Genomic DNA, 23,687 nt, shown 5'->3' with positions numbered 1-23,687 from the left:
TATATTCTAACAGGAAGTCCTGCACCTCTTATTCAAGAAGTTAGTGATTATGTTTGTTATTGACTATCAGAATTATGTTTTGTCCATTTTTCAAGTTAAGCATGAGCATAACAGTGTTTAATAATCATCTTAGTTCTATTAAAAGGAACCAAGAAAAGATAATGTCTCTATTTAAGTATATTTTTAAGGAAAATGCCTTTAATTTTGTAAGTGGCACAACTGTATTTGTATAAGACTTGATTTGTGATTAAAAGAAAGGTTAGAGGGCCAGTATGATTGGTTAGCAGCTAACAGCACTTGCTTACAGAGCCTGAAGGCCTGGCTTCAATTTCCAAGTACCCACATAAAATCAGATGCACAAAATAGTACATGAATCTGGAGTTTGTTTGCACTGCAAGAGGCCCTAGCATACCCATTTCCTCTCTCTTTACAGTTCTCCCTCTCTCTCTTTCTCTCCTTTCTTGCAAATAAATAAATAAAAGAGATTAGAGAAAGGGAATATTTAAGTCAGTTATGTGAGAGTCTGTTTTCCAGTTACTCTCAGTAAATGAGAAAACTGTTAAGTTTTACCACTAGAGATGTTCTATTGAGGGAAGTCTGTATCTCTGGCAAAGAAGGTTAGTAAATAGTAATTAGATGCCAATTCCTCTTTAAAACTTCTAGTTTACTATGAAGGCTTAATAAATAGGAAGTAAGTGATTGTAGAGAACATGTATTCAAAGTATTTTTTTAATTTTTTTGTTAAATTTTTATTTATTTTATTTGAGAGAGAAAGAGGCAGATAGATAGATAGAGAGAGAGAGAGAGAGAGAGAGAGAGAGAAAGAGAATGGGCACGCCAGGGCCTCCAGCCACTGCAAACGAACTCCAGATGCATGCATCCCCTTGTGCATCTGGCTAATGTGGGTCCTGGGGAATTGAGCCTCAAACTGGGGTCCTTAGGCTTCACAGGCAATCGCTTAACTGCTAAACCATTTCTCCAGCCCCAAAGTAATTTGTTTTTCAATTTTAATTTAATTTTATTTTTTTTCTTTTCACAATTTTTATTAACATTTTCCATGAAAAAGTAATTTTTATATAGTGCCATAAACTATGAATTAATCAACTAAAAGAAATATAACCAGTCTGTAGCTTTTAATGGTATATTAAGAATGAATAGGAACTGAGAATTATAGTTCTAAGATGGAGTACTTGCCTAGCACACATAAGTCACTAGGTTCAATGTCTATCCCTGCAGCAGAAAAAAGAAAAGAGAGGAAGAGAAAGGAAAGGGGAAAAGAAAGAAAAAGGGAGGGAGGGAAAACAGGAAGAAGGCAGTAAGAGGAGATAAAATACGTTTTAGTTCTTTTGCTTATACATGCAGGGCGAGGAAAGGAGATGCAGGTGGTATCACTTAGTGGTAGAGTGCCTAGAAGTAAGAGACTGGTTCGATAGAGGCATTAATGCAGAGTTCAAGGTTGCCCCATTCAGTATGGTCAGCACTGGCTATGCTTAGCTCTTGAAATGCAGTTAATATTTCTAAAAACTGAATTTTAAATTTCATCAATTTTAGTTGATGTAAATTAAAAAATTGATACTTAATTCAGTTGTCAGAATTTTTAAAGCATATTTACGGCAACTTGAGTATGGGAATTATTCTTCTGTTGTTTTATAAAATCTAAACGTTAAGCAAAAGCATGTATTTTAGATGAAAAGTTGTATATAAGTTGAGATATCCAGTTAGTATGAGGTATCATGTTTCAAAAATTTTGAATATATCGGAATAAGGAAAATATATCCAAATCAATTTAACCTTTTTAACTTCATAAAATGTGGTAAATAATAGTAAATTACTAGTTGGATCATGGTCTGAGACTGTGTGAGGTTTTATTTTTCTAAGATTTCAGTAGGCGTGCAACCTGGGTAAATGATTAAATTATACTAAAATGGTAACTTACTCCTGTTTTGTGTCTGTCTGTCTGATATTCCAGAGATGGTGGTATGAATAGCTTGATTTTGTGTTTGTGTGTGTGTGTGTGTGTGTGTGTGTGTGTGTGTGTGTGTGTGTGTACTGTAGTGTAGTGTAGTGTGGTATAGTGTAATAAATACAGATGAATGTGCCAATTTTCACATCTTGCTTCATGTGGGTGACTGAGAAATGAAACCATGGTCAACAGACTTTACAAGCAAACACCTTTAATCACTGATCAATCTCCCCAGACCTTAAATATTTTAATCAACAACTGAATTTAGTAGCTAATATCATTTACTTTTCTGTTTAGCTTGTAATATCATCTTTTATTTGGTGATTGAGAATAATTCCTTAGAATATTTCAAGCAAATTGGTAGAAATAGTACCAAAGGAACATTTCTTTAAGGGTATGTTATTGTGTCTTGGATAAAATGTAGTAGTGTTTTAACTATTTAACCTGTATGGTGTCTGCTTTCTAATAAGGTGTGTTAATTTCATGTTTCCTTTTAAGAAGTAGGGACAAAAATGCATGACTAAATTTATATTGTCTTTTTCCTGTCACATAATCCTAATGGGCTAGAAATGTGCCGTCCATCCTAATTTTGTCTCATTCTTTTTCAATTCTTGTAGGTGGTGATTTTCTCTCCTTTTTGAGAAAAAGGAAGGATGAATTGAAACTCAAACAGTTAGTGAAGTTTTCTATAGATGCTGCTTCTGGTATGCTGTATCTCGAGAGTAAAAACTGTATCCACAGGTAAGGAGAGACTTTTAAAACACTTATTAACTGAATGCTAGAAAACAGATACATGTTTTTCATAATATTACATTGTGGTTTATTTAATAAAACACACATTTTGAAGTTCATATTTTCAGTTAAAGCATTGTTTGCTAATTATATAGTTCATGGAGGCACTGTTTTTCCCTTACTGGAGGCAAACAGTTAGTTTGACAATAACTGCCCTCTTAATTAGGATTAAGCTTATTGTAATCATGAGTAGCAGTGGCATAGCCTGTACTGCAGTTTAGTAATTTGAGAAATGAAAGTTAGTATATAAAAAGTATCCCATGTATTGCTTTAAAAAGATATAATGGGCCGGGTGTGGTGGCGCATGCCTTTAACCCCAGTACTCAGTAGGCAGAGGTAGGAGGATCATCAGGAGTTTGAGGCCACCCAGAGACTATATAGTGAATTCCAGGTCAGCCTGAGCTAAAGTGAAACCCTACCTCAAAAAACAAAAACAAAAACAAAACAAAACAATGTGTGTGTGTGTCTTGCTTATTTCATAGGAGATTTTAGAAAATGTTCTCTGTTTCCATAGAGTGGCCTGGTCTGCTTTATAGATTATAGTTTTGTTTGATTGAAGCTGAAAGTGTCCTTTCTACTGAATATCAATGCAATTTAAGATCTGTTGCAGAGTTCACCTCACTTAAATGTGGTTTTGTGTATAGAAGGAAAATGAAGCTGAGATTAACTCAGGTTTTATTCACCAGAAACAGTGCCCTATACTGTGTATTCTGGAACAGGGTTTGTTGGTACATTGAAGCTACTGTAGACTTTTACAAACTGGTTTCATTTTGGCAGGTTTTTTTTTTTTTTTTTTCAAGGTAAGGTTTCACTCTAGCTCAGGCTGACCTGGAATTTACTATGTAGTATCAAGTTGGCCCCGAACACAAGTGATCCTCCTACCTCTGCCTCCTGAGTGCTGGGATTAAAGGCATGCACCACCACATCTGGCTGGCAGTGTACTTTTTACTGAGGTTTCCCATTGTATGGCCTTTGACTTGGTGTTGTATTGAGGTTGCTGATGTCACACTCTGAAAGGGATGTATAATTCATAATTATAGTAAAACAAAGTTACTTGACCTTTGCTATTTATTCATTTGTTCTTAGTGAGTATTTTTTCACTTAATTTCCTGAAATATTTTGTTTATTGTTGTCTTTATTCTGAAACTAAACTCATGTCCTGTTTCTTCAAATATAATTATATAATTGTATGAACTTTAAAATACATTTCAATAGAGGTACTTTTTGTCTTGAAATTAAGACAACTAAAACTAGGTCATGTCAGAATATATCTGCCACTTTCTATGAAAGTATACTGGATCACTCCAAGCATTTAAGTTGGACAAGTTAGGGATAAATACCTTATGTTAAAAGTACATAAACATGCAGGTGTCTTGCTGCATATTCAGAGAAAATTTACATATATTTTTTACTTAGGTTTTAAGGGTTTTTATATGTCACATAGTTTTTCAAATTCTCTACTATATTTATTTGTTTTGTCTCAAATCTTTTTAAAACTATTAGCTCATCTGTGGTTGCAAGCCATAGTAAATGTACATTGTGAAAATTACTTTATTAATGTGACAGTTACCTGTGATATTCTTTTTTCCTATCTTCTCAGTATTAGGAATATAATCTAGATCTCATACATGCTAAACAAGTACTCTATCATCGTACCAAGCCTCTTTTTTTACTTTTTATTTTGAGACAGATCTTAGTATGTTATCTCAGGCTGGCATTGAACTCATGTTGTATCCCAAGCAGGCCCAAACTTAAGATCCTCCTGCTTTAGCCTCCCCAGTAGTTTGAATTACAGGTTTGCACTACAGTCCTGGCCCCATAATATTCCTTAATTTCTGGTGCACTGCATTTACAGAATCCATTGTTTGAATTTCTTGCCAGTTTGCAGAGATGACTTTTCCCACAAGTGTGTGACTTTTCATCATAATTCTTGAAACCATTCTAGATTGAAGGTAGCATTTAAATTGATCCTTCTCCTCAAATATAAGAGTATCTGTTCTAATATTGCTTCTTGTCTTGGTTTTTGAGTTGTTTCATGCTGTTATAAGTTTTGGAAGGTTGGCCTTCCTTAACCATGGTTGTAGCGGGCTGTGCGCTGTCTTGTGCCATGTGCCTGCTGGTCAGGCTTCCCCACTGAGCATCAGCATCTTGAGCAGTGCCACTGACAGCAGCCTTGGCAAATAGCTTTCTGTGCTAGTGCCAACTTTCAGGCATTGGTAGTGTGTTGAGAAGGATTTCAGGACCTGCTACAAAGAGACAGTAACTGATTAGTAGTGTCTGACAGGCATCACCATATAAGCCCCTAATTTGTCATCCCTAGCATAGAATAACTCCTTTCTGACTTGATTCTCATAAATACATTTCTAAATTTTCTAAATGCTGGATAGGAATTTTACTAGCTATGATATAGTAGTAATATATTTGTCTCTTATCATTTCCATGAATTCTTATGAACTACCTGTTTCTTATTTCCCTTGCTGATCATGAGCACGAGATGATTTTATGATGTCTGTGGCAGATGGTCTTTTGTTCCTTCTCAGACTTACATGAAGTTGTTTTTTTTTTTTTTTTTTTTTTTTTGCCTTGAGTACCTCACAAAAACATGGTATTTGTATTGAGAAAATAAATCATTCTTGTCTTGAATTTTAATAGTAATGGATTGTGCTATACAACCAAATTCTATGCCAGCCTGTGTAGTTATTTCTCTGGGAACAATAGTAATTGCAGTTGAATTGGCATGACTTATAGTTAAAACATACATTGAATACATATTCTCAAAGAGATATCAAAGAACAGAGATATATAGTACTATAGTGAAAAGTTTTCCTTTGTAAGAATTTCTAATTGACTGATTTGGAAATTAATAAAATTTAAAAATCCAGAGCATGATTCAATATTTATTTTATTTGCACAAAATGAGGCAAAATTACAAAGTCCCGCTGATCTGGAATTCACCATGTAGTCTCAAGCTGGCCTCCATCTCACAGCAATCCTCCTACCTCAGCCTCCCAAGTACTGGGATTAAAGACATGTACCACAACACCCAGCTTAATTCCCACTTTTGACACTCCAAAATAATACTAAAATAAATTCACTTCAATATTTATGTACAAAATATTGAAGCAAAAATGTACAATATGCTTCAAATAGTACATGACATATAAAGTTTATCCTGTTCACTGATTAGAGTTCATTGGAGCTCAGTATTATGAAAATATTTCTAATTATCTCTTCCACAAAATATTCTCTTTAACCATTGAACAAAGCATTTTCTTTCTTTTGTTATATATGCAATGACTATGAGAAGAGCAGAACAGAGTCTTGTCAAGGGAAAAAAGTATGACAGCTATAAAATGCAAATAAGTAGTAGCATTAAAAAATGACCTGCATTTGTAAAATATTCTTCCTTTAATTTCCAAGAGAGTTTTCTTGATACTGTTTTTAATTATAACAATTTCTGCTTATAGCCAGGGTATTGGTTAGCTTTTCTTTGGCTTAAGTTTGATCAGTTTTATTGCTTTTATAATTATTTTATAAGCCAGTGTAAAATATTCTTTTCTACTTGTATTTTACATGGGTATTTGAAATGCACTTGTAAATGTTGTGGTGTGGTATTTACTTACAGTGATTGGATACTAGATTGATAGTCAAGTCATACCATAAGAATATTATGCCTGATTAATTTTGAAGTCAAGTGGATTGAAGCTTTACAAGCTTTAGGCTAGATTTAAGTAGTGATGGTATTTACAGTTTTATTACTGACAATTCCTATTGTGATTTTATTTTCAGGATTTATTTCTAAGTTATTTTTTGTCATGATTCTTAGATATCTATGTACATTTAAAGTGGAAAAACCTTATATTATTACATATTTTAGTTAAATCCATAATCTACAGGGCACTTAGGGAACATTTCTTTCATTCTATTTCATGTTGTTGTTAATAACAGAAAAAAAAGTGAAGCAGACTGTACTTTTTCATACTAAATTTCTGCTTCATGTTTCATCATTCTACCAGAGTGACATATTTGTTATGGAGTTACGAATCTACAAGACTGGCAGAATATATTCATTTTGTTATTCATTATGGATTTTACAAATAAATTGACAATAATGCTATTTTCAGTATGTATTAGGCATTCCTAATCTTAATATCTGAAACCTATAATGCTCCAAATATGAAAAGCTTTGGATACCATTTTGATGCTACAAGTAGAAAATGGCATACTATCAAACCTATTTCACGTATAAAATTATTTTTAAAAAACTGATAGAATTACTGTTGGGATATATGTGTATATGATATATGAACTATAAATCTTATGTTTAGATTTAGTTTCTATATTCAAGATACCTCATTAAATATATGCAAATATGCAAATCCTAAAAGCCTGAAATACTTCTGATTTCATTTTGGAAAAGGGAGTCATTAAACATTTCACAAGTACAATTATTTACCTGGGTTAGGAGGATTCCAATAGGAAAATTGTGCTTCCTAGCTTGAGATGGATGTAGTAATGAATTAATAGTATAAAGCTATAATTTCTTTGTGATAATATATACAAAATTATTTGGGAGTTAAATGAAAAATGTCTAATATGACCTGTTAGTGTGGGGGCTGCATTGGGAATAATCGGGAAAGCTTTTCAGAGAATACTGTTTGATTGAGACCTGGTGGGTGGGCATGTCAGTGGATAGAAAGATAAAGAATATTGAGCTAAAGAAAAGTTGGACTTAAAAGCATACTGTTCTGTGTGAGAGAATATGACTTACTCAGCAAGCTTGAGAGAATTCAGCATTGCATTAGAAAGCCTAGGGGAAGTGTCTGAATCAGGTAAATAGGATTAGTCTTAACAAAGACTATATATCCCATTTAGGTAGGGTAAACTGGAGGAATGCTCCTCAAATTATCCTGAGAAAGTGGAAAATTAACTTCAACAAAATCCACAAAACCATGATAAATGTACAATCTCATAAAAATGTGAAGTGTTCTATATTGCCTTGTACAGTAATTTCTCAAAAGGCTAAAGTCTGGGCACTTTAAGACAAATAAAAAATGTTTCTCTTTTGAGGCTTCACATTTTATGAATTAGGGACCTAGAAGAAATGAACGACCAAGAGCCCCTCTTCCTGTCTCTTGTATCCACTGGACTTCCAGTGGCTTCTTGCTGCACTGTTGCTGTCCTCCTCTTTGCTCTCAGGCTACATTCTTTATGACTTTTGAGTTATTTTAACCTCCAGCATTTTTCCCCCAATATCTTAGAGGATTTCCCTCCCATTTGTTTTTAAAATAATTTTTAATATATATTTTATTTATGTCCAAGGAGAGGGAAGAAGAGAGAGAGAGAGTGAATGGTCATGCTAGGACTCTATCCACTGCAAATGAACTCCAGGCGTGTGCACCACTTTGTGCATCTGGCTTTACATGGGTACTGGGGAATTGAACCCACGTTATTAGGCTTTGCAAGGAAGTGCCTTAACTGCTGAGCCATCTCTCCAACCCCTCTTTCCCTTATGTTTTTTGTTTTTTGTTTTTTAATTTTGAGAGAGAGAAAGAGGGAGGAGAGAGAGAGAAAGACAGACAGTGGGCATTCCAGGGCCTCCAGCCACTGCAAATGAACTCCAGAAGCATGGGTCCCTTGAGCATCTGGCTTATGTGGGTCCTGGAGAATAGAACGAGGATCCTTTGGCTTTGTAGGCAAATGCCTTAACCACTAAGCCATCTCTCCAGCCTTCCCTTATGTTTTAACCAAGTGATCACCTAGCGTCTGAGCTCTTCTAAGCTTTGAAAGTACTGATTACTTACATGTTTAAATGGATAAAGACAAAAATAAATGGACAGCAAATGAGCAGAATATAATAAGAAAAACATTTTCCTTGATAGCTTTAAACCCTTTACCATTTTTGTCTCTCATAATTTGCCATATACTCAATAGAAGGTACATTGATACCCACTTAAGAAATTGAGGGCAGGGGCTAGAGATATGGCTCAGCAGCTAAGTTGCTTGCCTAAAATCCCTAACTACCCTGGTTTGATTCCCCAGTGCCTACATAAAGCCAAATGTACAAAATGGCAGGAGACCCTGGCATGCCCATTATCTCTGTTGTCTCTCTTCTGTATCTCTGTGCATGCAAATGAATGAATGAATGAATTTTTTTTTTTAAAAAAAGAAATAGGACAAGAAAGATTGAGTGAAGGTTATCTGTTTCAGCTTCTTAAAGAAGACCACAGAACTTGACAAGTTGGACAATGATAAAAAAAAATTCATGGGCTGGAGAGATGGCTTAGTGGTTAAGCACTTGCCTGTGAAGCCTAAGGACCCCAGTTCAAGGCTCAATTCCCCAGGACCCACATTAGCCAGATGCACAAGGGGGCGTACGCGTCTGGAGTTCGTTTGTAGTGGTTGGAGGCCCTGGCATGCCCATTCTCTCCCTCTGTCTCTCTGCCACTCTCAAATAAATAAAAATAAAAAACAAAAAATATTTAAAAAGAAATTTATGAACATGCCACAGCCAAAACTTAATTCAAAATCAAATGCATAATAAAGCTGAGATATTTCTGGCATATCTCCCCTATGTTCCATGGCATGACTTCACTGCAGCCTTGGTTCCAAACACCGTTTGTGCACTGTGCACACAGCCACATCATACATTACCAACAACCACTGTCTGAAACACACCAGTCCCAATTCAGCACTACCGTATGATTTGAATTGCAGTGTCTTAACCGCACACAAAGGTTGCTGCTCTTACAGAAACACAGAAAGCAAAGAAGGAGTCTTTTATTTCTCAACTTTAGTATATCTTTGGGTTATATTGTGTTACCATGTTTGATTTTAAATAATTGCTACTGGATTTGCAATATGGTATTTGGGCATGTAGTGTGATAATCTTACAAAATATATCACAAGGACACCATTCTAAAATACTGTGCTATGTGATTCAATATGAGGTTCATGGATTTTACTTATTTTAATGAAAAGACTTCCCCTGAAAGTCACATAAAGATGCATTTATATCATGTATACATATTTTTTCTTCGGGAATGAAAGGGGTGAATTCTCTTGTATTAGAATAAATTAGTATGTTGTCTTGAGTTAGTGTACCATGTATTTAGATGCTTCCTTAGAAAACTGAAAAAAAGGATCAGGGAAAAGATATGTTTTGAGTTTAGTTGTCTGTAGGAAAGCTGCAGCATATGTAAGATGCTGTTGAGGAATTTCAGGTAGGCTAGTGAACAAGCTCAAAGAGTGAGAGGAGAGGAGTCAGTGGTGGAGTCCTGCATTGCTACTGTGTTGTTTGGCTAAGGCTCCCCTTATTTTGTTAACAGAAGTTAGAGAAAATGTGTGGTACCTTCTGTGCTGCAGTGTTTCTGACCCTTATTTGTTCAATTACAATGTTGTGTTTTTCATTTAGGGTATTAGATCAATGTTCTACATCAATTACAAATAGCTAGAGTTAACAATTTTTCTCTTAATGCATATTTAGTAACAGGGAACAGAAACTGCTTAAGCAATAGGGGATTTATTATAAGAGAGCTGGGTTGTTTCCCAGAGCTCTCGGGCAGAAACTTCAGTCAGCCTTGGGTGTCTTTGATACTGGGATCTGGGAAGCAGTGAGAGACCAAGGCGGTTTCTTTTTGCTGTTTTTATTCATTCTCTTAGGCTTCTTAAATTTCTTCTTACTATCTTGCTCCTTCATTTCCCTCTTGTTCAAGAATGCATTCCTCTTCCTGCTAGGTTCAACCATTTCCTCAAGTTTCATTGTGTTGTTTTTTTCTTACTGCTGTATAGAATTCCATTGTGTAGATATACCACATCTTAGTTATCCATCTTTCTAGTGATGGACATCTGGGTTGATTCCAGCTCTTAGCTATTATGAATTGAGCTGCTACAAACATGGTTGAGCAAATCTCTCTGGCCTCTGGTTTGAAGGTTTTAGGGTAGATGCCCAGTAAGGGAATAACTGGGTCTGTTGTTATCTCTATAGTCAGCTTTTTCATCTGAGGTGACATTGGAGTCAACATAACCTCACAGGCCCAGTACTTAAAGCTAAGGGTCTTTCATTCCAAATTCGTGGCAGAACTGACTGGCCCACCTTCTATTGAACATCTGCACTTGTCTTAATTAACAACATAGCTAGACAGAGAAAAGTATGCAGTCACTATTAATTACATAGAACTGAAGGAGCTCTTTTGTGAGTGTGAAGGCATGGTTTTAGAAGGTGGGACATATAAGCTGCCTCAAAGAAAACTGCCATACATTTATTGAGTACTCACTCTCAGCAAATGCATTCATTACTTCATTCCTCAGATTTTATGAGATTGATACTACTCATCTCCATTTCACAGTAGAACAAATTGTGCCATAAAAGAGTAATTCAGCCAGTGCCACACAGCTAGTAAGAGGGAGAATCAAGCCTGTGATGGCTGAATGTGAAGCAAAGCAAAAAATTTAAACTAGGTATTTAGATACATTTCCAAGTTTCTTCCTGTGGCAATTTTTCTTATGAAGCAAAATATAAAGCCACTTGAGAAATGCTGACTTAGACAAGACCTTGTAGAAATAAGGGAATGCTTTCCAGCTGATATCTACATATCTTCTACATACCCCACCATTGCATGACTATAGTCAGCCCACCCAGCTTCCTTGAAGCCAGTTTGTACTAAGTACATACAGCAGGCAGGAAGGAGACTGAGCTCAAGACAGTGGAGTGGGTTTATGATTATCCCAGAGATTTGATTGTATATTGGTAGAAATCAGGCTGTCATGTCAGACACCACATATGCTAAAGCAGCTTCCTTTTTCTAACTGGTCTCAGTCCCGTGGGAATTCTGAAATGGGGACTAGAAGTAACATCAGCACATGGATGATATAGATTGTTTCTTAACTTTCTAGCTTGCAAGTTGTTTCCTATTCCCAGGCCTCCCAGGCAGAGTCAGCGCAATCAATAAATAGAACTAGAAAACTATAGCCTAAACATTGACTCTCCCCAGTAAGTTTTTATCCAATTGTTGCTTGTAAGTATTGCTCTGTATTTTGTAGTATACAAATGTACTCTGAGAAGCCTTTCCCATTCACAAGTTTTTCAAAGTGTTATTGTGTCTGCCTAGACTGTTAGCCTCTAGACCATGAGCTCATATCTTCTAGGCCTAGTTTTTGAGCCAATTATCAGCTTCAGCATAGTAATCTAAAGCCCTATATTATTGGTGAGCTCTCCACCCATTTCAGCATGCCCTAGAACCTAAAGCCTCACTTTTCCCCCTACAGTACTAATCATCTGACATTCACTTAAACATATATGACCCCAATTTACTAAAGTCATCTTATTCTGATGCAGAAGTGACATATATTCAATAGGAATCATATTTCAGAGCCAGGCTTGGTGGCACATGCCTTTAATCCCAGCACTAGAGAGGTAGAAATAGGGGAATCACTGTGAGTTTGAGGCCAGCCTGAGATACATAGTGAAATCCAGGTTAGCCTGGACTAATGTGAGACCGTACCTTGAAAATCTGAATAATAAAAAAGAAAAAATCATATTTCAGGTGTTAAATGACTTTTCTCCTGAGCTAGTGATGTACCAGAATATACTACTTTTGAGCCACAACTCTTAAGTCAGCCCTTTACTCACCAGGGTAAACAACTTGTACTTTCTAATGTACCAGGTTGCTAAGCTATTGTTTAGAATTCAGGTGTTTTAAATGCATTTTGGTTTATGCTGTTTATAATTTACAATTGATTTATTGTGATGTAACCATATCACAAAATAAGGAGCATCTGTGTGTGTGTGTATGTGTGTGTGTTGTGTGTGTATAATGCTTATGTGTATATGAATGGCTATATATTTCATATGTAAATGAAATACTGATTTACTTTGTATTGCCTATCTCCCCACTAGAATGTAAGCTCCATGAGTACACTATTTTCTTTTGCTTATCCCTTGATCCTCAGTACAGAGAATACCAACAGCTAGTCAAGGCCCATTAAAGTTTTGTTGAATGAATGATGGAAGTTACTTATTATACTACTCTCTCTTGATAAAGAAACAGGATAATCCTCACTCGGACATACTGATTTGGGCTAAGACTACTGAAGTAGAAAAGGAGTATCTTTGGTCTCTCCCTTAGGAAATACCCCTACAGAAGTTCCAGGGGACTACACTGCAGCAAGACCACCACATATGTCTATGCTATTTTAAGATTAGATGGTCTGTTTAGCCAAGAATACAGATAATTTCCAGAAAACAATGGGCACATAAAACAAAAAATGCAGAAAAATTAGTTTTCCTGTGGTCTACAGAGCTTCCCATGATAAGCCTGACTAAACAGGAGTTGTGGGAAACCTGACAGGCTCATTGTCTTGCTTTGCTGGAGTGGAGCTCACAGCACCTTTCAGGGAGCAGTTATACATCTGTGTAGTTTTGTTGAATGCAGTTTTTGAAATGTAGAGCTCTACTCATTCTTGTTCCCCCAGTTGTCCTCAAAAAAGGGAGAAAGGTGAGTTTAAAGCCTAGGTTTCCCTTAGCAATTTATCTCTATCTCCAGCCCGTTTTCCTTTCTCAGGCTGGCTTCTTAGTTTTGATACCCTTTGGGCTAAGTTGCCTGGACTGAGTGTGTTAACCCGGCTCTCCTTTAGTGTTCTTCTGAGCTGACAGTGGTCAACGAAGCAAAGTCTGCATTCCTGAAACCTAACCAAAGTGGATAGAAGAGGGTCATAGTGACATGTAAAAAACAATAACAAGCAAATTAAATTATTATGCATTCATATGACAGAGGATAGGAGTAAAATAGGGTAATACAAAATGGGATTGTGGAAATGGTACTATTTGTGGGGTGCTAAAACCCAAAAGAGAAAGAAACAAACAGGTAAACATTAGCAAGAAGAACCTTCCAGTCTTAGCAGGTGCAGAAAAGTTATGAGGAGTATGAGCTAGCTGTGCAGAAATTAGGCAGAAAATTAGGTGGCCTGGTCCCAAAGTTTTGTGAGCCATTGAAGGGCCGTGGCTTTTAGCTTGCAAGAGGTAGGGGTTACTAAAGACTGATTTATCTGTCTCAGGTTGTTTAAAGAACCCTTGAAATCTTTTTTTTGTTTTTGTTTTTAGTCAATTGTAAGGGAGAAAATTCAGACTCAGGAGACCAGTTAGAAGTTCATCAGAGTCATCAAAATGAGAGATGATAGGTGTTAAATGCAGCAGTGTTGGTAGAAACCAAAAGTGGCTGCATTCCAAATGTATATATATCAGGATCTGCTAATGTACTTGATATAGTGACTAAGAGAAAAGATGACTTCATAATCTCACAGAAACCTTGAAAATGATCTTCCTGTATTATTTTCCTCATAAATTCAGATGGATGTTTGGCACAGTACAATATTTTCTTTTTTCTTCTTATTTCTTTTGGCTTTTATTTTGTTTTGTTTTATTTTATTTTATTTATTTGTTAGAGAGAATAGGCTCTCCAGGGCCTTCAGCTGCTTCAAATGAACTCAACACATATGTGTTACCAAGTGCATCTGGTTTATGTGGGTCTTGGGGAATTGAATCGATCTTTTGGCTGTGCAGGCAAGTGCCTTAACCCCTGCCATCTCTCCAGCTCCCCCCCCCCTTTTGCAATTCTAATTTATTAGTACTTCAGACTAGAGTGAGTTACATAAAAGTTTACCTCAATGCTTCCTTTTACTGGGATTCTACGATGGATGAGCATTGCCCCAGTACTAGGAATGTAACTATGAGGAAGAACGCGCTGAACACACCTTTGGCATTTTCATTTTTAGCACTAACTTATCTTGCAGTGGAAGAAAGTAGTAGAATGTTCACTTGAAATGAATGGTGTTTAGGGGACCATTAATAACTTTTTTGCATTTTACTTGGGCGTATTTTCCAATTAAGTTATAGATCTTTAAGAAGTGTACATTAAGTAGTATCCTACCTTTGCAGACCATTGATTTAAATGGAGAAGCTAATTTAAATGTATTTCTACTTCATAGAAGGTAATCTTTTTCCACTGAAGCATCTGTTTTATGACAAGTATATTTACACAGTTTATTATTTACTGCAATGAATAACTCTGTAGGATTTCTAGGTAATAGTGCTGGCGGATAATGCTGAAGGAGAATTAATAATAAAATGACATGAATGATGTCATTCAGTTACTCTTTTGTTTGGCATAAAAGTCATTGCTTTATCAAGTAAAATTATGTAACAAAAATAAAATGGCCTCTAATACAAATAGTAAGGTACTTTATAAAAGAACTTAGAAAAGCTTCTGTTTCTGTCTTGGTATAGTTATTTCTACCAATGACCAGATATATTTATTTATTTATTTTGTTCATTTTTATTTATTTGAGAGTGACAGAGAGAGAAAGAGGCAGAGAGAGAGAGAGAAAGAGAATGGGCACGCTAGCCACTGTAAACGAACTCCAGATGTGTACACCCCCTTGTGCATCTGGCTAACGTGGGTCCTGGGGAATTGAGCCTCAAACCGAGGTCCTTAGGCTTCACAGGCAAGCGCTTAACTGCTAAGCCATCTCCCCAGCTCGAACAGATATGTTTTTCATAAAGAACTATTTTCTTTGTTCTTTTAAACTGACCTTTCAGTACTGATTTTGGACAATTTGATCAGTGTTTTGCGGTAAAAATTAGCACACCTTTCCTAAAACATTTTAGTGAGTATTTTTCATATCACTAGGTTTTAGTACACATCAGATGGATGGATGAATAGGTGGGCAGACAGAAAGACAGATGAATTAATGAATAAAATGACCAATATGTTACATATCATTAGATGATTGAGGACTTTCTAGAAAAATAATTTTAAGTTTCTTTGCCAGTAAACAAACTGCCATATGTATTTGCTTCATAACATGCAGATAAAGAATGAATACTTGAGTCAAACATATATGCCTTACACATACAAGGTTCATATTTCTTTTTGGTCATGGCTTAGTTTGAAAGCTTTGGAATTCTTACAGCATATTTTTTAATTGTTTGAATGTGATCATTCTAGAGTTTCAGTATGACAATATCAGTGCCATTTTCAGAATACTGCCATCTTCCAAGGATCAGAAGGTGAACACTACTCTGTCCCAAGCCATTGTTCATCTCACAGTAGTTACCTGCTGTGTTGACTCTGCTTATCTCAGAGGATGGTCAGTGAGCGCAGAAGAAAGCAGCAGTACTTCTTAATGTGCCAGCAAGAGTTCATTTTGACATGTATTTTGGAACAATATTTACTAAGGAACAGCTGTATTGTGATGTATTAGACTCATTTAGCTGCTTTCGTCCCAGCTGCCCCAGGGCGCCTGCTATGTAGTCATGAGAATGTGAAGGACAGGGCTGCAGCAGTGCCAGGGCACTTTAATCCTTACTATTTGAGGTAGAAGGCATGTAGCTAGGGCTGGAGAGATGTCTTAGTGGTTAAGACACTTGCCTGCAAAGCCAAAGGACCCAAGTTCGATTCCCTGGGACCCACATAAGCAGATGCACAAGGTGGTGTATGCATCTGGAGTTCTTTTGTAGCAGCTGGAAGCCCTGGCATGCCCATTCTCTCTCACCCTGTCTCTCTCTAAGAAATAAATATTTTACAAGCACACACAAACAAACCAAAAATAAAAAGAAAGAATGCATATAGCTAGTAACTTTGATTCCCACTGGGTAATATTTCTCCATTCTTTGTGTGTGGGGAGCATGTTATATATGTACATGTTTGTGTGCATGCGCATGCATATTCTAGAGATTGACATTAAGTATCTTCCTTTATTACTCTCCTGTTCCTCCTCCTCTCCTCCTCCTTACTGCTTCTTCATTTGGAAATAGTACCTCTCAGTGAACGTGGAACACACTGATTCTGCTAGACTTACTACTGATCAGTGAGCCTCAGGAATTCTCCTCTCTCTGCCTGCCCAAGACTGGGATTACAGACACATTGCTGCACATGGCTTTTATGTGGGTGATAGAGTTCTGAACTCAGTTCCTTATATATATTTTTTAAATGTTTTATTTTTATTTATTTATTTGACAGAGAAAGAGGGAGAGGGAGAGAGAGAGAGAAAGAGAGAATGGGTGTGCCAGGGCCTCCAGCCACTGTAAACGAACTCCAGATGTGTGTGCCCCCTGTGCATGTGTTGGGTCCTGGGGAATCGAACCTGGGTCCTTTGGCTTTGCAGGCAAGCATCTTAACCACTAAGCCATCCCTCCAGCCCTCAGTTCCTTATATTTGTACAGCAAGTACTTTACAGAATGACCCACTTCTTCAGCCACCTTCCTTAATTCTTAAAATTTCTATTTTATCTACTTAAAATTAGGTTTCTAGGGCTGGAAAGATGGATTAGCAGTTAAGGCGCTTGCCTGTGAAGCCTAAGAACCTGTGTTCAACTCTCCAGATCCTACATTAACCAGATGCACAAAGTGATGCAAGCTCAATGTTGCACATACCCACTAGGTGGCGCACATGTCTGGAGTTCAATTGCAGTGACTGAAGCCATGGTCTACCAATTCTCTTCTCTCTCTGTCTCTCTTGCTTTGTCATAAAAAATAAAAAATAAAAATAAATAACATTAGGCTTCTATTTATTTATGTAATTTAATATTGAATAAACTAAAAAAATAATTTTATCTACTACCTAAGATCTTTAAAACCCTAGATAAAACATAAACATATGCAAATGACACTATAATCTGTAAACTGTATTCAAATGAAATATGTTCTGCATTTAAGATTAGCTCTTTTCTTAAATGATCTTTTTCCATATTATGAATTTCTCACACTTGGTTTTTCTTGAGTAAGTACCATGCAAACAAAAAAATGTATGTTTCATTTGATCATATACTTAATTAGAGAACCATATATAAACAGATTATTGTTGCTTCTGTATGTTTTCTTTTATATCACATACTCTTACCTAGTGATTGATATCTTTCTTACCTTCCCTCTTTCCCTTCCTCTCCCTCTCCCTGTCCCTCACTCTTTCCCATATTGTTCTTCTTCCCCCCCCCCTTTTTTTTTAATCATTTCTAGAGCATCTATCCCACAGATGAAACCAATCACTAGGCATGCACTGAGTTCCTTCTTTGTAAAAGACATTTCTGAGGCATGCTGCCTACTTAAAGAAAATGAAATGGGAGCTGTAAAAATACACTGATGATAATAAGCAGAACACTAGGGAGGAGCATGAAGAAGAAACACAGATAAGATTTCTTAAGGGCTTTCATAGTAGGAGGAGAAAAAGTATACAGTGATCTAAGAACCACCAACAAAATATTGAATAACTTGCTGAATTTCTTTTATGTGATCTTAAAGTTTTCCAAGAGGGGCTGCTTGTAAAGCTGATTGTCCTGGGTTCAGTTCACCAGCCAGCCATGTAATCCAGATTCCAACAAAAGTGATACAAGTAGCTGTGGCTGGTGCTTTTGTGTGTATGTGTATGTGTGTGTTTATGCAGCAACAAGAGGCCTTGGTATACACACACACACACACACACACACACACACGGAGGGGGAGAGAGAAAATTGTCAAGTTAACCTTTTACCATATTTAGAAAAACTTTTTGGAGTTTGTATTTTTCCACTAATTTTATTAAGGAACACTTTATCTCCTTACTCTGTAAACTGTCAGGTATTGAAAACAGCCACATGACAGATGCCACATAGTCTACTGCAGGCACAGTGATACATTTGAATACTTTCTGTGTGTCAGGCATATGGTAGATGCTTAGGCTAGAATGTGGAACAAATCAGTCTCTGTCCTATAGTGCTTCAAGTCTAGTGAGCCAGGCACATTAACAGACAAAGCAGCATTAAAATTTTTTTTTATTAATTTGCAAAGAGGGTGGTACTGGATACCCAGTGCCTTTTGCCATGGTAAACAAACTCCAGATACATGTGCCACTTGTGCATCTGGCTTTATATAAGTACTGGAGAATCAAACCTGGGATATCAGTCTTTAAAATTTAAAACCAAGCACCTTTAACCACTGAGCCACCTCTCCAACCCCAAAAGCAAATTTTAGATTAAGATTCATTCCATCATGAGGTTGTGGAAGGTATCCTTAAAGAAGAGACATTTAAGTAGAAGGTTAAGAAGTAACTCAGGAAAAGTGGGAGAGAGAAAATAATCAATTAGAAAGGAGAAGAAAGGTATGGAGACATTGGAATGAGTTGAATGATGACTTGAGATGCAATGAGGAAGGTTGCAGGGTCAGACCCTGTGAGGCAAGACAGGTTCAAGAGGTTAGCTTGACCCTCAGAGCCAAGGGAAGCAACAACAGGACCTCAGACAGTTCAGATCCAGGTTTCTTTTAAATCACTGGGGCTTTGAAGTACCAAGATCACTGGAGGGCAGTGACTGGGTAGGGATGCTTTCAGAGGCAGTGGACTCCAAATACTGGCTTGTGCAGCTGAACTAGAAGGCTCTATTTACTTAACAAACTGGAAGAGGAGTAGGGTTTTGTGTGGGATAGGAGGGTGTTGTACTTAAGGTTTAATTTAGATCCTGTTGGATCTAGAGACTTTGTGAAATATTAGACAAGAGAACACTTAGATCTATAACACAAAGAAAATGTCTGACTTAAAGATAACAATGTAAAAACAATGGAAGAAATGTAAATGAATGAATGAAGCAGCAGAATTTTGAATTGGTCAGTGAAAGATATACGAGAGTAAGAAAATCCATGGAAGACGAATTCATGAGTTGTGCATATACATTTTTAAATTTTTATTATTTTTTTATTTTTGTTTTGTTTTGTTTTGTTTGGAGGTAGGGTCCAGGCTGACCTGGAATTTATGTAGTCTCAGGGTGGCATAGAACTCACAGTGATCCTCCTACCCCTGCCTCCTAAGTGCTGGGATTAAAGGTGTGCACCACCATGCCTGGCTGCAAATTATTTATTTTATTTTATTTTTATTTATTTGAGAGTGACAGAGAGAAAGAGGCAGATAGAGAAAATGGGCATGCCAGGGCCCCAAGCCACTGCAAACACACTCCAGATACTGTGCCACCTTGTGCATCTGGCTTACGTGGGTCTTGAGGAATGAAGCCTCGAACCGGGGTCCTTAGGCATCACAGGCAAGTGCTTAACTGCTAAGCCATCTCTCCAACCCACATATTTTTTTTTTAAATTGACAGTTAATTTTGCCACTAGATTATGTTTTTAAAAGCAGTAACTTCAAAATTTTTAATTCTGCTGTTCCCCGATTCCTGGTTCATCAGCCAAGGCCCAGATGAAACCACAGAGGAACTGTTGAGATAAGTAAGAGTACTGCTTCAGTGGCAAGCCTGAAAACCAGCATCCGGGTGATGGGGACAGACTCTGAGGATGCTCAAAACACACCAAAGCAGAAATCCAGAGGCTATTGAGAACACAACACTGAAGTAGACTTAAGACACACCCACCCCAGCTCAGGGAATTTTACGTAGAGGAGCAGAAAGACTGTAAGAGCCACAGACTGGAAGGGAATGTCCAGAGGACTGCCCCCACCCCACCCCCTTCATAATAACTAATGCTCTCACATCTCATAACCCACAACCCCATGGTGAATACCAGCAATCACACTGAGGAGGGCCTTAGTGGAATGGGAGCAGGGAGGAGGGAAATGATGGTACTAACACATGATATGCCCATACAAAGTGTCTACTTAATAGAAAAGTTAATTCTGACTGGGCGATGTGGCACATACCTTAAATCCCAGCACTCAGGAGGCAGAGGTAGGAGGACTGCCATGAATTCCAAGCCAGCCTGGGCTAGAACAAGACTCTACCTTGAAAAACCAAAGTAGTAGTAACAATAATAATAATAATTTTGAATAAATAGAAGTGTTCCAGTGGCCCAGAGAAAACTGGAATAATACTTGTAACTTTAATAACCATTCTGACGATTTGGTGTTTCCTTTAAAAACTTAGAACAGAGCTGGGAGATTGCTCAGTGGTCAAAGTGCTCATTGGTTAAGCTGAAGTACCTGAGTTTGGTCCCAAGATGCAACATAAAAGTCAGAAGTGTTATAGGCTTCTTTTCTTCAAGCATGTTGACACTGGTGGTGAGATGACGAGTAAAGTGAGAAAAATTTCCTAGAAACCCATGGAAAGCACTGAAAAAATAGAAGTCAGAAACAAGAGCAAGAAGCCCTACTTCAAGTGAGGTAGACAGGCAACAGACGAAAAAGTTGTACTTTAACTGCTACATGCACACAGTGACATGTGTTAGTCCAGACATGCACATGAACCTGAAAACAAATCCATTAAAATAATAAAACAAAATATTTAAAACATAATTTAAATATTGGTAAGCCTATGGTCCCATGATTATGATAACCAGAAAAAAGTATACATTTTCATTACATTGAAAAACTTGCTTTCAATGATTGTAAGATTAAATTGAAATAAGAGATATAAAAAAGCCCTTGAAAAGACAAAATTGCAATTTGAATTATCATAGCATTCAATTACTATCCAGGTGTAGGGAAGAGCAGGTTCGATCCCAAGGCCTACTGAAAGATGAAAGGAACCCCCAGTGAAGGAGGAACACGTGGGTTCAAGAAGGTGTTAGTAATTATGGGATAAGACTAGATGATGATCACCCTCCTGGGGTGGGATTGTTTTCTCTGCCTTCAAAGAAAAGGCCCTCAAGTCATCCACAGTGGAGCTGGGAATGATCTCGGGTTGGCAGCTAATGTCTGCCACCTCAGGGCCGTCTGTGGCTGTAGCTCCACAACAGATACTGGAAGAGGTCAAATTCTCAGAGCCTTGAGGCTGCACATATATTCACTCTTTTTTAGGGCTTTATTTACTTAGAAGAAAAAGTCTACAGTGTTGAGAAAGTTTACCTGGTATGTTTATAGCTACAGTTTTCTTTATGAAGAAGAGAAGAAAATCTGCTTTTTTTTTTGCCAACATTTCTAAGCCCCTCTTTTGAGCTAAATTGAGTTCATCTAATCAAACCCTTGAAAACTGCTCTCAAAGGGACACCTAGAAGAGAAGGAGCATCACTGCTACTTTGTGCAGTGCTTCAGTCTGCATTTTACTGAGGAGAGTACACAGCCAGTTCTCTGATCTAAAATCTATCAGTATATTGTCCCTCTTGGTAACATAAAGCCTTTCACATTTTACAAATATCCATTCTCATTGGATTCATCTGCATGACTTTCCTAATTCATCTGCCTGTCCTACTGTCTCCACCACTACAGGAAAACATGGCATGATCTACAACAGATTGTTTTTCATTTTTAAAAAAATTTTTATTAGCATTTTCCATGTTTATAAAAATATTCCATGGTAATTCCCTCCCTCCCCCGCTAGATTTTGATCAGAAGTAAGAATAGGCTCCCAATTCTTCCAAACCTTGGTAATACCAGAATCCAATGCTCACCTTGTATAATACTTGAGTTAACAGAGTTAACATGAGGAGGCTTCTTCTGTCTTTGGTAGGATGACTACTGTTTTTCTATTGTACATCTTGTCTTCCCTAGTATCCCTACTGGGCACCTGTCATTTGAGACGATCAGATCTCAAGTGGGAGGAAAGCTCTGGATTTAGGTACTGATTCTGGTGTATCTATTTTTCATCATTTTAACACTATGAAGGACTGGAGTAAGAAGTACAGGGTATTTCAGGAGTGTTTTACATTAGGGAACAAGAAGGGTTGAAAACCACTACATTCAAAAAAAAGTTATCATCTGAGACAAGATAGGAGATATATTCATACAACCAGAAAACAATGTGGAAAATGATGAGAAATCAAAGAATTTACATAAAGTGGCTTAGATTGGGGGAGTGTGGCTTTCAAAGCATCAGATAAATGAACAAGTGAAAGTATATAGAACATGTGGAAGTTTTGTTCTGGACTCCCTAAACTACCTCATTCTAAACACAGCTGGGTCCTGAGAGGTTGCACACTTCCAAAAATGCCTTCCTTATACTATAGAGATGGAAACCTACAGAATTATTTTTACCAGTTTTCTTTACTGATAGATGTTGACAAGCAACACAATGATACTGATTCTAGTTATCAGTGATAATGGAATTATTTTATCTGTGGCTTTGGTTTAAAATCTTTTACTGCTCCTGTTGCTTCATGGATCATCTTTTCTGCTTTAAAGAAAATAGGGTGTCATGATCAAAAACAAAATCACAATGTTAATGGATGGCTTTATTTCTGTTTGTAAGCATAGTTTGAGAGTTTGTAATCTAAAAATGCTAAGAAATACATCAGTCTTCTAGTTCTAAGACATACCTGATGAATTAAACCAAATCAGTGTTACTTTATTTGGTTATAATTTTGGTATTTCATCTTACTCTCAGAACAAATTGATATTTACATTCTATACTGGCAGCCATGATTACAGACTGCTGGTATTTCAAGATAATTTTTACTGATACAGCCTATCTCCACACACACAAAGCATTTGCTTTGCATTTTGCCTTTGAGATGTCACTTTATAAGTAAAGACAAACATATAGTTTGAGTGAAGACAAATGGAATTTTTAAGCACAATATTATTTTCTACTTATTGTGTCTGAAAAATTATTCAGTACTTCAGAGTAAGGTCTAAAGTGAAGGCAGTAACAATAAAACACTATGTGTGGTTATGTTTTGTGTAAAAAAAAAAAGGTCAAAGAACAGAAGATGAATGGAATGTGTAGGTCTGTGATAAAAGATTTTTCTACTTTCTGCCATTTTAAATGTCAGAGCTCTTGGAAGGGAACCTATTGTGAGTCAGTTTGTCTAGGCTTTTAGCTTTCAATTTCTTCTTGCCCATGGGATTTTTACCTTTATTTTTAGGGACTCTATTGACATAGCTGATTCTTCTTCACTCTTCACTTGTAGTCTACTCCGTCATGGGAGACTGGAGTTTGATTCAAACACCAATAAATTCTAGGAAAAGGTTAATTTATATTTTTATTACTGCTGCTTTTCATTATTTTTATTATTTATTATCATTCATTT

General features: G+C 36.8%; 1 protein-coding gene across 2 annotated transcripts in view; it reads left to right on the top strand.

Moving 5' to 3' along the window:
* The window catches only part of Fer (FER tyrosine kinase), a 417,682-nt gene that overhangs the window by 330,004 nt on the left and 63,991 nt on the right, over window positions 1-23,687 (top strand). For both annotated transcript variants that reach the window (XM_004652481.3, XM_045132276.1), the window contains exon 16: window positions 2,581-2,704. In XM_004652481.3, the coding sequence (XP_004652538.1) occupies window positions 2,581-2,704 (124 nt within the window). The remainder of the gene's footprint in view (window positions 1-2,580; window positions 2,705-23,687) is intronic.

The sequence above is a fragment of the Jaculus jaculus genome, chromosome 13 (assembly GCF_020740685.1).
Source record: "Jaculus jaculus isolate mJacJac1 chromosome 13, mJacJac1.mat.Y.cur, whole genome shotgun sequence".
Classification (NCBI taxonomy): domain Eukaryota; kingdom Metazoa; phylum Chordata; class Mammalia; order Rodentia; family Dipodidae; genus Jaculus; species Jaculus jaculus.
Note: the sequence above shows the minus strand (reverse complement) of the source record. Positions and strands in the feature narration are given on the sequence as shown.